Raw genomic sequence first — 13611 nt, forward strand, 5'->3', positions numbered from 1 at the left:
GTAAATACTGGTGTTATGTTATTTGAACATTTTGTGATGTTGCTAGTTCAGGCTGTCTTGAAGTCAACCAATTACTCTGCAATCGTTTGGGTGTAATTGTCCGGGTGTATTACGTGTAGTTGCACAACAATACAAACAAGAACTGGCACATCGATTGTAACAAGTGAAGAGATGTAGTCGAACGATGATGAACAAGTTCACATAGATTTATTATGATAAAAGGCCACAGTAGAAGTCTCTGTCACTAAACACGTCGTTACCCTGGAATGTTCTATCGCTAACTGATTTTCCGGTCTCTAACCCAACATATCCCAAACGTCACTAGTCCCGTTCAATATGCGTCTACTATGGTGCGTCGCTAAATAACTAAAATAACTAACCTATATAAATAAGGTGTCTAACAGATTCCTCCCCCCCTTGAAAAAAAAATATGTCAATATTTTTCCACTACTGTCAAGTCTTACAAGGGCATTTTCAATTTAAGGGGAAGACCACAAACATAAAATCTTGATCTCTTCATCTTGACATCTTCATCTTGACAGTTCCTCATATTCATGTCAATGTTCATAACAGTTCATAACATTCCAGAATCATCTTCATTGGTACATAGTTCATCATGGAGGAAAATGTGGCATCTTATGGGCACGTCCTATACATCTCAAATGTTCTTCACTGGCAGTAATCTGATAAAATACAATATTTCAAAAAAACAATTATAAACTTTATTTACACATTCAATAAATTTTTTCTTACCACCCTTTTATACGCTTTTGTCCATTTTTCTTTTATACTCACCCTTTTCCATAGAACTAACTTTCGTCAATGATATATGAAATGATTCACACAAAAAAAAATATCCATACTTACTTTTAAATGCTTAACATCAACTTTACTTATCTCCCTTTTCATAACATATAAATGGTGTCAATATATTAATATATATTACATAATCAATATAATCATAGTTTATTTACAAAACTGTTTCACTTCAATGTCATTCTAGACAATAAATCAGCTACAATATTCACAGCTCCACTAATAGCTTTCACTTCAAATTTATACTCCTGTAGTGCTAAGAACCATCTATAAACACGACTGTTTTTCATGCTCTTTTGTTGTATATACTGAATAGGTTTATGATCAGTTAATAATATGAATTTCCTTCCTATTAAATAGCTCTCTAGCTTAGTAATTACCCATATTACAGCTAAGGCTTCTCTTTCAATGACACTATATTTTTTCTCTGCCTCTGACAATTTTCTACTTACATATAATATAGGATGTAAGTTATCATAGTTCTGCATTAAACAACCACCAATAGCATTACCAGATGCATCAGTTGTGACATAAAATATTTTGTCTTTATCAGGTAGTCTTAATATTAGTTCATGACTAAAAACATCTTTAATTCTGTCAATAGCTTTCACACATTCCTCATTACAGACTACTTTTTGAGGTTTTCCTTTTTTAAGTAAGTCATTTAATGGATTCACTATTTCTGCTAAGTTCTTTATAAACTTTCTGTAATAATTTACTATTCCCAATATGCTTTTAATTTGTCTTTTTGTTGTAGGTATTTCAATATTAAGTACTTTCTTTATGTTATCTTCAATAGGGCTAATCATGTTGTTATTTACTTTATGTCCTAAGAAAATTATTTCCTCCAATCCTATTTCTACTTTTTCTGCTTGAATTGTAAGTCCACTTTCTTTTATTATTTTGAATACTTCTTTTACATCTACCAAATGTTCCTCCCAACTATTATTAAAAATACATATGTCATCCAAATAGCAAATAACATTTTCTTTGTTTCCAATTATCATGTTCATCATTCTATTAAATGTGGCAGGTGCATTTACTAATCCAAAACTCATATAATTCCATTGAAAAATACCATATGGTGTCACAAATGCTGTGTAAGGTTTAGCATTTTCTGTTAAAGGTATTTGCCAATAACCTTTAGTTAAATCTAATTTAGTAAAAAATTTTGCTCCATTTAATTTATGTAAAATATCCTCTATATTTGGCATTGGATATGGGTCAAATTCTGTGATGTTGTTAAGTTTCCTATAATCAATACATAACCTTATATCTCCATTCTTCTTTTTGGCTATCACAATTGGTGAAGCATAAGGAGATGTTGATGGCTCAATTATACCTGATTCTAGTAAATTGTCTATTTCTTTCTTTACTTTGTCTTGTAAATGTAGCGGTATTCTATATGGCTTAAGCTTGATAGGTTTTGAGTCTGTTACTTTAATGTCATGTTTAATAATATTAGTTTTTCCTGGTATGCTGGAAAAAATTTCTTTGTATTCATGTATTATTTTAGTTATATCTTTTGACTTTTCCTTAGTTAAATTATTAAGATTAATCTTTTGCCAAGTTTGATTCTCTTTTGTTTCTATTACAGGTATTTCCTTAATATCATTTTCATTGTGATTTTCATTTGTTATTATCATCAAACATTCTTCTCTTTCTGAAAATGTATTTTCTATTTCCTCCTGAATGTTTTGTATCAACTCATCTTCTCTATCATGATACAGTTTCAAATTATTTATGTGATATGTTTTAACTTTCCCATTTATTTCAATTTGATAATTCACATCACTAATTTGCTTTATCACCTTAAATGGACCTTTCCATTGTTTACCAATTTTATTTTTCAGGTCATTTATCAATATTAATACATTGTTTCCTACTTCTAGTGTTTTCAATTGTCTTTTCTTATTTAGATTCTCATGAGCACTTTGTTTGTACTTCTTATTGTTGTTATATGCTTGAGTCCATATTTCTTTCAATTCTGTTGTGATTGTTGTTTCACTGTCATTATTTAATTTATTCTCATTGCTTATTAGATTTTCTTTAAAAACATCTAATTCATCTCTGGGTTTTCTTCCATGTATTATTTCATATGGTGAAAATTGTGTTGCTTCATGGATGTTGTTTCTATGAGCAAATAGTACATAGTTAATGTAATGATCCCACTTGTTCTGATTATTCTGAATTATCTTTGTTAGTGATCTTTTTAATGATCCACCATATCGTTCACATAAACCGTTACTCTCCGGGTGGTAAACCGAAGAGTATATGTGTTGTATATTGTATTGTTTAGTCCATTTCTTAAATTGTTCTGACTTAAACTGAGATCCCTGATCACTCAATATAATTTTAGGTATACCATGTCTTGTAATTACTTTTTGAGTTATGGCATTAATGATATTCTCTGCACTTGTATTTGATAATGGGATTGCCTCTGGGTATCTACTAAACATGTCTATTACTGTTAGAATGTATTTGTTATTATTTTCAGTTTGAATTAAAGGACCTATTAAATCAATAGATACTTTCTGAAATGGTGCTGTAGGTTCATCCATTTCTTGAATAGGTGCTTTATTCACTAAGCTTTTGTTAGATCTCTTTTGACATATGTCACATGAGTTTATGTATTTGTTGATTGTTGCTTTCATTTTGGGCCAAAATACTTGTTTTGACAAATTCCTATAACATTTCTTTACTCCCCTATGTGCTGCTAAATTATTATCATGTGTCATGATTAAAACATCTTTCCAATATTTCTGTGGTAAGACAAGTTGTTTTATTTTCTTGTTATCATTACTTGTTTGTCTAAACAATATTGTATTCTCTATACAAAATTTCTCCATTGGATTATTATTGTTTTTATCTGATATTCTTGAATAAATTTTCCCAATAATATTGTCATTCATTTGTTCTAATGCAAATGTGGGTGTTGTTTCTTTTTCACTTTGAGATATTTGTGTTTCAAGACTATTTTGTGTTTCATTTTCTATCTCTTTTTCCTTAACATCTGTATTTTCTATTTGTATTACATTACTGGTTTCTTTTTCTTTATCATTACTTATTACATTTATTGTATTTTCCTGTTTCTCATCTTTTTTATCCATTGATCTTGTTATTATCATACTTGTTATATTTTGTGTTTCTATGTTTTCATGATTTTGTCTTATGTTTTTGTATTTGTTTTGCCAGTCTTCTAATTCTTTTCTTGAACATTCTTTAACTCCTTTTATGTTTCCTACTAACATATCATATCTCATTTCTGGTATTGCAATGCCATCACAATAACCAGTGAAAAATGGAGTTTCAATGTATACTCTTATAGCTTTAAATTCCCTTACGGTGCCATCTGCTAATTCTACTTTCCTAGTAAACCCTTTATACCAATGAGGTTTGACAAATTTAGTTTTTACTGCCAAAGTGTTACAACCTGAATCCCTGATTAATTCCACCGGAATTCTATCTACAAACCCTGGGTACACTGCAAAATTGTTCCTATTTCCTTCCATGAAATATATCCTATCTGTACCTTTATTTTTGTATTCCCTACTGTAACTTCTATTTCTATAATTTCCCCTGTCATTCCTATCTCTACTCCTATATCTACTGTTATTTTGTTCATTGTATCTATTTCTACTTCCAGACCTACTATTCCCTCTTCTACAGTTAGCTGCTATATGACCTTTTCCTTGACATTTAAAACAGGTTATTTCACTATATTTTCTATTTCCACTATTTGATCTGTTTCTATTTCTACTTCTATCAACATTTTCTTTGGTGTATCCTATTAAATCTACTTTGCTCTTATCCCTATCAGAAAATGGTTTATTTGGATAGGCATTTTTGTAGACTCTCATTATCTCTGTTATTTCATCTATATTTTTTGGGTTTCTTTCTCTAATAAAAGATTGTAACTGAGGATCACATTTATTTACAAAGTTGTCCACTAGAATAAAATTTTTTAATCCTTCATATGAGTTTGTCACTTTTTCTAATTTTACCCACTTATTGAAAAAATCCTTTTCCATATTAATGGTAGTTTGGGGTTCTATTCCTAATGATGGTATATTGTCAAAATATTTTTTTCTAAAAGTTGTAGCATTATGACCATATGCATTCAATAATTCTCTTTTTAAAACCTGATAGCTATCATCAATATGATGGTCATGATTTTGACATATTGTTAGAGCTTGACCATGAACAAAGTCTATCAGTATTTCAGACCATTCTTCTTCAGGCATATTAAATGTAGACATTTTTGCCTCATATCTTTTCAGAAAATCACCAATGTCATCCTTCTGTTCATCAAAACTTTGTATCTTTCTCTTTAGCCATGTCTGCGAATTAGGGTTGTCTCTTTGAGTGGTATAATTATTTGAGTTATTTGTGTTATTTCCTTGTTCAGTTTGAGCTCTGGCTTGTGCTGCATCCAGTCTCATCTTCTCCATTTTAGCTTCATGCTCTCTAGTTTTTTCTCTCTCTTTGTCTTGCCTATTTTGGTCCTCTTTTTGCTTCTCATATTCTTCCTTTCTGATCCTTTCTTGCCTCTCTATCTCTTGTCTTTGACGTTCTTCTTGTCTTTCCATCTCTTCTTTTTCCCTTCTTATTTTATCTTGCCGTTCCATTTCTTCCCTCACAACTTGCTGTACATAAGCTGCTAAGTCCTTTCCTTTTAACTCCATGGCCTTTCCATCCTGCATAGCTGTTTCCTTAACCTCCTTAAGGTCCACATATGATGATGTAGCCATTGTGTTTTATATTTTATATATATTTTTACTTAGCCTATATTGGTTATGGCTATACTTTAAATTTATTTTATATTTAGGTTTTTACACACTTTTATACCAGTTTAAGTGTTATGTCTCTATCTATAGGTTTAGTAAATGAGTAAATCTAGTCTGAGTTATTATGGTTATATTCAAATCTGTATATTAGGTCTAGTATCACACAAATTTAAATCTAGTATATTATAGTATATATAATAGTACCATTTAGATCTATAGTTATCAAGAGCACTATGACTTTTAGATCTAGTATGAATAACTATGATCAATTTTAAAATCTGGTATGACTGAAGTCACAGTGAAGTGTTTAGAGTAAATTCAAAGACTGTCTAGAGTCTAGATCTAGAGTAGATTATGGTTCTATTTACCCGTATAAAACAAATATGTTTATACAATGTCAAAAATATCTTCAACAAGATATATATATCTAGAATGTACTACCTTCATTCATCTTTCAATTAGTAATATTTCAAATTAGAGTCTAGATGATTTAATTGTACCAAAGAGATGTACAACAATTTGCAGATCTAAATTTAGCCAGACGATAGTGTTTGACTACATAGCCAGTTTCGGCATTATTCTCATGGCAAAATCATATTTGATTTTAACCGCTCAAACTAAAAATTATTTTAGTCTGATTCACAATGAAAGAATCCTACCCGCACTTTCTATCATTAAGTGAAAAAAATTACAGATCTAATTAAATTAATAAAAATAAATAATTTAAAATAATATAAACAAATGAAATAATTAAAATGAGACTATCACTATGGGTTGGGATGTGACAATATGGCACACAATGATAACGTCACGAAGTAACCAGGCAACAACGGATATGACGTTTACACAAACAAAACAAATTACAATCCTAAATGTATAATATAGCTTTTCATCTAAATTACGTCTTCTACCCCGACGGGTTTTAAGGCGCACCACCTGATTTTACTCAGGCTAACGTACCAAATTTAGACAAAATCTATTTCTAAGGGCAATCTAAACATATACTAATAAGAAAAATGGCACTTAGCTTTTGATAAGAAAGATCCCTTTGTTCGGACTCCCGAATATGTTAGATCACAACAAATTCCACTGCCTCTCTTCCAGTTCTGACTCTGTTCTCCGGTGCTACCAGTATCCCACGTAATGCCACAGATGTCCTGATATGCCACAGCAAAATGTTCCAGTTTCTTTGACGACTGTTGATGACCGTATGTGTAGTTCCGACGACTTTGTGTACACAGTTACTGACGAATAGGTTAACGGTTCTTCTGGCGATGACTTGACTTGTGTAGATGACTACTGACAAATAACAGTCTCTTGACGGCAACTTGATCTGGACGACTGACGAATAACGAATTTCTTGACGATGACTTGATCTGGGCTGACGAATAACGGCTTTCTTGACGATGACTTGATCTGGGCTGACGAATAACGGTTCTCTAAAATAGTTCACTGCTTCTGCTGCTACTCTGGTAGTACGACGAAGTTTGCTGTTATACTCTGCTTCAATAGACCAAACTGTCCAATGTAGACTAGGTGAGACCAAGGTCACCTCCGACGACGTTCCGTTAGACGATTAACGGTTTTCAACGAAATTAAGTGGATGTAGCTGTTTCCACAACTGCAATATCAACAAGTCTAGATATGGTCTAGACCGACGAATACTAGATATATCAATGTTCAGTACTGATAAAGATTACTTCACTAACCTTCCAAAGGTTAAACACAGTGACCGTTATAAACGTGGCAAGCAACCGGTTCAATGAGCAAACTGCTCCACAAGAATCTCTCCAAGGGTAAGACGACAGAGCGATTTCGATTTAGTTAGCTACCAAACTTGTAGTACTCACAATACTTCTGACAGCGGGCAAACTGTCCTTCTCGAAACTGACGAGGTAAAACTTGATACTCGACGTGGCTCCTACGACGAAGAAAAAATATGTCCAACAGGTTCACTAACGATCTCTCACCCGTTATGAATGAACGGTTTCTCTGGCTGTAGGTCGATTCAGCATATGAAGATCAGGCGTTGCGATGATTACGGTCCTGACGAAGGTCACCCTGAGTTAACGGCTCGTTGAACGTGCGATCAAACAGGCGATGACTGTATGTAGATCTAGAACAAAGTCACTCTGCGATACTGCTGTGTTCAGCCGTACTCCGATGAAATCTTATATCTTCGAGTGCACGACCCTCACCTGAGTAAACGTTCTGCTTCGAAGTCCGGTTCGATGTTCAGCTTCATCAGGGGTCCGGCTTCGAGGTTCGGTTCGATGTTCGGCTTCAACAGGGGTCCGGCTTCGAGGTTCGGGGTCGCCACTGTGATGTTGCTAGTTCAGGCTGTCTTGAAGTCAACCAATTACTCTGCAATCGTTTGGGTGTAATTGTCCGGGTGTATTACGTGTAGTTGCACAACAATACAAACAAGAACTGGCACATCGATTGTAACAAGTGAAGAGATGTAGTCGAACGATGATGAACAAGTTCACATAGATTTATTATGATAAAAGGCCACAGTAGAAGTCTCTGTCACTAAACACGTCGTTACCCTGGAATGTTCTATCGCTAACTGATTTTCCGGTCTCTAACCCAACATATCCCAAACGTCACTAGTCCCGTTCAATATGCGTCTACTATGGTGCGTCGCTAAATAACTAAAATAACTAACCTATATAAATAAGGTGTCTAACAATTTATAAGGTTTTTAAAATAGATTTCAACTGTTATTGTTGTTTCCAATAGATTTCCACTTTTTAAAAAATGTAATATAAATGTGTAAATCTTGCCATCCTGAAGTCACATTTGAATACTGGTTTTTTGTTTTTTTTTGTATGTAGAGAAATGGCTATTGAAGCTCTGTCTGAGCGTATAGACAGCATGATGCTTAGTGAAGATTCTGATGAAGAAACTGAAGAATATGATGAGCTTCCAAGACCCAGTCTGTCTAGACGACCCAGGCGTCTTACTCGTGGAAGACATGTGGATATACGGAGCTTTTTATCTGCAGGTATTTATGTTTTTTTTCCTTTGTTGATAAGTTTTATATTGATTTTTTTAAGGTAAAAGACCTGCTGTAGAAGCTAATATTACTTTTTTGGGTAATCTACAGTTAAACATTCTGGTAAACGCATTCCATGTTCTGAAATAAAAACATTTGCATAATTTTGGTGACATATATATATATATAGGTCATAGGTCACAAAAATTATACACATTTATATATTAAATGAAGACTTGGGAAATTTGTTATTATTGACCAGCCATATTAGCAAATCTTATCAAAAAAATTTACATTATTTGAATAATAGTTTCTTTGAAATAATGTTTATATATAATTACAAATATGGACAATATTTTCAGTTCTTAGTAGAAAATAAGAGTTTTGAGAACTTGCTGACATATCTTCAAAATTAACTTAAATTCGTACTAGATCTATTACTGCATTTTTTTTAGTTTTTAAAAATAATATAAGAAACATGTTTAAAGAAATCTGTGATTCTATACATAAGCTCTCTGTTCAGATTCTTTTTAGCAAGAATTTTTAAACCTCAATTCACAGTGGCTGAGCGGTAAAGCGCTTGGCTTCTGAACCGGAAGTCCTGTGTTCAAATCATGATGAAGACTGTGATTTTTAATTTCGGGATCTTTTGGCGCCTCTGAGCCCACCCAGCTCTAATGGGTACCTGACATTAGTTGGGGAAAAGTAAAGACGGTTGGTTTTTGTGCTGGCCACATGACACCCTCGTTAACCGTAGGCAAGAGAAACATATGACCTTTACATCATCTGCCCTATAGATCACAGGGTCTGAAAGGGAAACTTTTACTTTAATTCACTAACTAAATCTATATGAGAATACCCATCGAGAGAGAACATATTCATAAAGAGATACACTTATAGCAATCTATGTGCTTCCCATTTTAGGCAGTACAAAAGTTCATTTTAATATTCCAGCTGCCAGAGAAAGAAGAAACAATCGACCTGAGCGACGCCAGGAAGTGGGAGAAGCAAGACCCATGTTTGACATTTATGATGACTTTGACCTTCAGGATGATTTCTTTTCGGAAGATGGCTTAGATTTTGATGACCCATTGTGTTTAGAAACTGCTAGAGATGCTGCCAAGGTCATGTCTGTCATTGTAAGTGATCAAGATTAACACAATTTCAAACAATAGATAATTATAAGTTGACTATTGTCATACTGCACTCACTCAACAATCACACTAATTAAACAACAACAGCATCCTCACAGTTATATGTCTGTAATAACAGACTACAATGGTTCAATTGGTTACACTAGATTGAGTTTCAACTAATAAAGTTTGAACAAATGTGAGGCAGACTTTATTATTCTGGCCCATGCTTAAATATCTGCTCCTCAAATTTGTTGTGTTTCTTAATAGTGAAATATCTGGGCATCAGGTGCAGGTCCATCTTTGCACTTCTTGCAAGTTGCATTCTATAGTTCTAAAGGTTTTAATGATTGAATGGAAAACAAAAAACAATTTTGAAAACCTTGTACACAGTCTGTCAAGCTCAGGATACAATTAAATAAGTCATAATATTAATAATTTAATATATAGATTTTGTCACTTACGAATTTTAATACCATAATTGTATAATAATTTCTTTAAGTTTGTAGAATTTTTGTACTTTAAAAAGTCTTGTCCTGCAGTTTTTGTAAGTAAATTTGTTTGTAAATTTATTTCTTTGATTCAGCGCTGGAGACTGGAGCAAAATAATATTGTCAAGTGTGAAATTTGCAATATGGAAGTTAATGACTTTAATCACCATATGAGGAGCACACATCCAGGATGTGGCAGTAAGTTCATGGCTACATGGTAACATATTATGTGCATTTTTAGTGAGAAGTTTAAACACTTAAACAATAAAGAAATAGATATTAACTTGTTTTCTTTCTATGTCAGATATCTATGGTAGTTATAAGTAAAGAAAAAATGTTATTATTTTTATCTCCAGATAGCAGCCGTGGCTTTGGGTATCGCAGTTTAGGTTTTTATGATGGTGGCTGGTTTGATGGAGCTTGTGGTACAGGAAATCCATTCTATTTGATGTGTCAATCTTGTCGGGAAAACTCTATTCAGGTTTTTATTTTTCAGAATCAATAACTTACTATATATATATAAACAGTAAAAACATAATATTAACATAAGGAAAGATTTTTATGGCTGGCTGTATATTAGTTGTTTGTTGTTGTTTTTTTTCATCACTTTTAAAATTGAAATGAAACTATTGGCATACACTAAATTGAGAGAATTGGTAGATCAGGCAGGCAACACTAAGAGAAGAGAAACTGCGTCACTATTTAAAACAAAAAGCCAATCTGGTCCATGATAATGGATCAAATGTAAGACTTTTCTGTTTTAATGGCCAGTAATTATATGTGAGTGTCATTTGGAAATCACAGCAAGCAATGGTCTTTACAATATGAGCTCACTTTCTTCTTCTTCTTCTAGCCAGCTTTTTGCTGCTGAGTTGTAAGTGCTTTTTGCAGTCTGTACCAAGGATAAATAGAGTGATGTTTTTTTTATTTAGCCTTTCCCTATAAAGTGATGGTTATTCTGGGTTAGTTGTAATAGGAATTGAGCTCACAGATTCCCTAAACTATAAGTCTTCATCTGGATTCATACTTGAGACAAATGCTTTCTAACTTGGCTTCTACATTCCTTTTTATTTTTACTTGTCCCAATAAATTTGTTGACATGAAAGCACCAAATCAGATTATGAAATCCAATGAACTTAATTGCAGGCCAATCAAGAACAGCGCTCAGCAAGAAGCATTGCTGTCACCGGTGCTAACATCTCTTCTGACAGACTGACTCAGTCACAAGTTTCTGGATCAGCTGCTCCTGACTTCATTGGTGCTTCAGAGAACAAGGCAGAAGGTAGAATTAATAAGATAAAGATTGAAATTAGTAATTTGCCAATGTAAAAGTAAGTTTAAAATTCATTTTAATTTTTTTTAATTTTTTTTTTAACAGATGAAGTGCCTCTGGCTTTGGAAGATCAGCAATCTGTTTTCATTCTTGATCATCAAAAATTACTTCCACGTTTAGGGCTCACTGACAGCAAACCCATACCTGATCCAGTCCGGTTCACAGAGTTAGATCCTCTGGGCTCTTGTATTATTGTAACTACACCAGCTGAAAATACATCAGTCCACACATCCAACTCACTTGCTGGTACATATGTATTTTAAATGACTGTCTATAGCCTAAGTACTGTTTGACTTTTGTGACATTGTTTGAATACTTTGAAATAACTGTTAGCCTTTAGTAAAAAAAAAATTAGGGCTTGTATAATGTGAAGATTCTAGAAGTCTTCTTAAGAAGGTTACTACTTAAAAGTCTTACTTTGAAAGTGTGCAATTGATTCAGTAAAAGTAAATGTGTATAATAATATTCAGTTATTCTCCATGACAGGTGCCACTTCTTCCTTGGGTAGTCGATCTAATCCTGATATTGCATGTCTACGTAAGTGACTTTAAAAAAATGTATTTTCTCAGTATTATAAAATCTTGTGCTAACCTCACATCTATTTCTAACCTTCATGATATTTACATTCCTTTAGCCTCCATGTCTGGAATGTACCTGATGGGTGTTACTCCTGGGGCTATGCCCAAGAATGTCAAATGTGAAGTGAAACAGAAAAGCCTGGGTGAACAGGCTGCACATCTCATTAAGATGGCAGATAAGGTACTTGCTTTAAAAAGCTCTGTAAGTGCTGCACAGACTTTAGTGGCCAGAGCAGTCAGCATGAAAATTTTATCCTTTTTAGCTCAATGGTAAGTCTTAAAGAATTCCTTTGTGTTCTTTTTTTTTTATTGAAGTGGGGTAAGGATGGTCACTCATTGATCCCAGTCTTGTAGTCCTAAGACATCAGATCCCAAATTTACAGGATTTGTTGTAAGTTAGCTGAAATATCAAGGTGCAGAGGGAGGGGGAAGAGATCAGTCTTTGTTTGTAGAATCCTATTTTAGCAAGAGATAGTGTTTATTTACAGTAGTCATTTATTAACGTGATGAATGGGCATAACATCTGGAATAGAAATTCAAATCTATTTTGAGAAATTAAAATAAACATGAAGGACTGGATTGTTCTTCTGACATAATTTTGTTATTTTACAACTTTTATTTTCCTCTATCACTCAATTAATCATACAATGAAAGATATAGATGAATGTGAATTCTACTTTGACACATTCATACTTTACATTGTACATTTCCTTTCTTTTTCTGTTTTTTGTCTTAACAAAGTGCTCTCTCAGTCTTTTATTTTGTCTTTTTGGGTAATATATATATATAATCATTCAGTTTGTATTTTCACTCTGTATGTCCAGTGGACAAGCTTGCAGCTTATCAGGTGCCCTTGAACAAATAGGGCTGGCAGACATCATGCAGATAGTCAGGTTGATGTCACTTTGTGCTGCTGGCAAAATGGAACTGTTAAACAAAGCCTCCAGAGCTGAGGACTCCACTAAACATTTGAACTATCTGACTGCAGCCATAGGAGCACTGATAGAAGATAACCCATCAGCATTAAAACAGTTGATTCAGCTCTGTACTCATGTATGTGTGACATTCTTGTACATATCTTCAATTTCATTAACACTCTATCTTATGATGTTCATTGAAGTGTATATCCCTTATGGTATTAACTTTCTTAATAATATTTTTCATATGTAACTAGTTTATTCTTTTTAATTTAGAATAGTTTAATAGTTTTAATTCTGTTAATAAATTTATTTTAAGATCAATAATCAAATGCCTTTTTAGGAATTGATGATGGCGTCAATGGGAATAAATGCTGGAAGTCTAGAAGATCACAGCTCTCAACGCTTGCTGCCAGCTCCATCTACTGGGGAATCAACCGCCTTTGCTGTTACACAAGCTTTGGTTTCACTTCTGGCACAGAAAGGCTGGAACTACAAATTACTTCAAGCACAGCTATCCGCTGAAAAAGGTTTGATCTTCAGTCACCACTTTGCTGA

At 33.3% G+C, this 13611-nt stretch overlaps 1 protein-coding gene and 1 long non-coding RNA gene across 2 annotated transcripts in view; one reads left to right on the forward strand and one right to left on the reverse strand.

The window, feature by feature from the left end:
- LOC106067091 (probable E3 ubiquitin-protein ligase HERC1) overlaps positions 1-13611 on the forward strand; it is a 67646-nt gene that overhangs the window by 35178 nt on the left and 18857 nt on the right. The window contains exons 47-56 of the mRNA XM_056036523.1: positions 8441-8610; positions 9556-9740; positions 10321-10423; positions 10582-10706; positions 11372-11507; positions 11604-11804; positions 12045-12095; positions 12193-12406; positions 12961-13189; positions 13397-13583. Coding sequence (XP_055892498.1) covers positions 8441-8610; positions 9556-9740; positions 10321-10423; positions 10582-10706; positions 11372-11507; positions 11604-11804; positions 12045-12095; positions 12193-12406; positions 12961-13189; positions 13397-13583 — 1601 coding nt within the window. The remainder of the gene's footprint in view (positions 1-8440; positions 8611-9555; positions 9741-10320; positions 10424-10581; positions 10707-11371; positions 11508-11603; positions 11805-12044; positions 12096-12192; positions 12407-12960; positions 13190-13396; positions 13584-13611) is intronic.
- On the reverse strand, positions 191-8325 carry LOC129927428 (uncharacterized). Its single transcript, XR_008779040.1, has 2 exons — positions 6045-8325; positions 191-683 (listed from the first exon to the last, which is right to left on the reverse strand). It is a non-coding gene; the product is annotated as an uncharacterized LOC129927428 (long non-coding RNA).

The sequence above is a fragment of the Biomphalaria glabrata genome, chromosome 1 (assembly GCF_947242115.1).
Source record: "Biomphalaria glabrata chromosome 1, xgBioGlab47.1, whole genome shotgun sequence".
NCBI lineage: Eukaryota > Metazoa > Mollusca > Gastropoda > Planorbidae > Biomphalaria > Biomphalaria glabrata.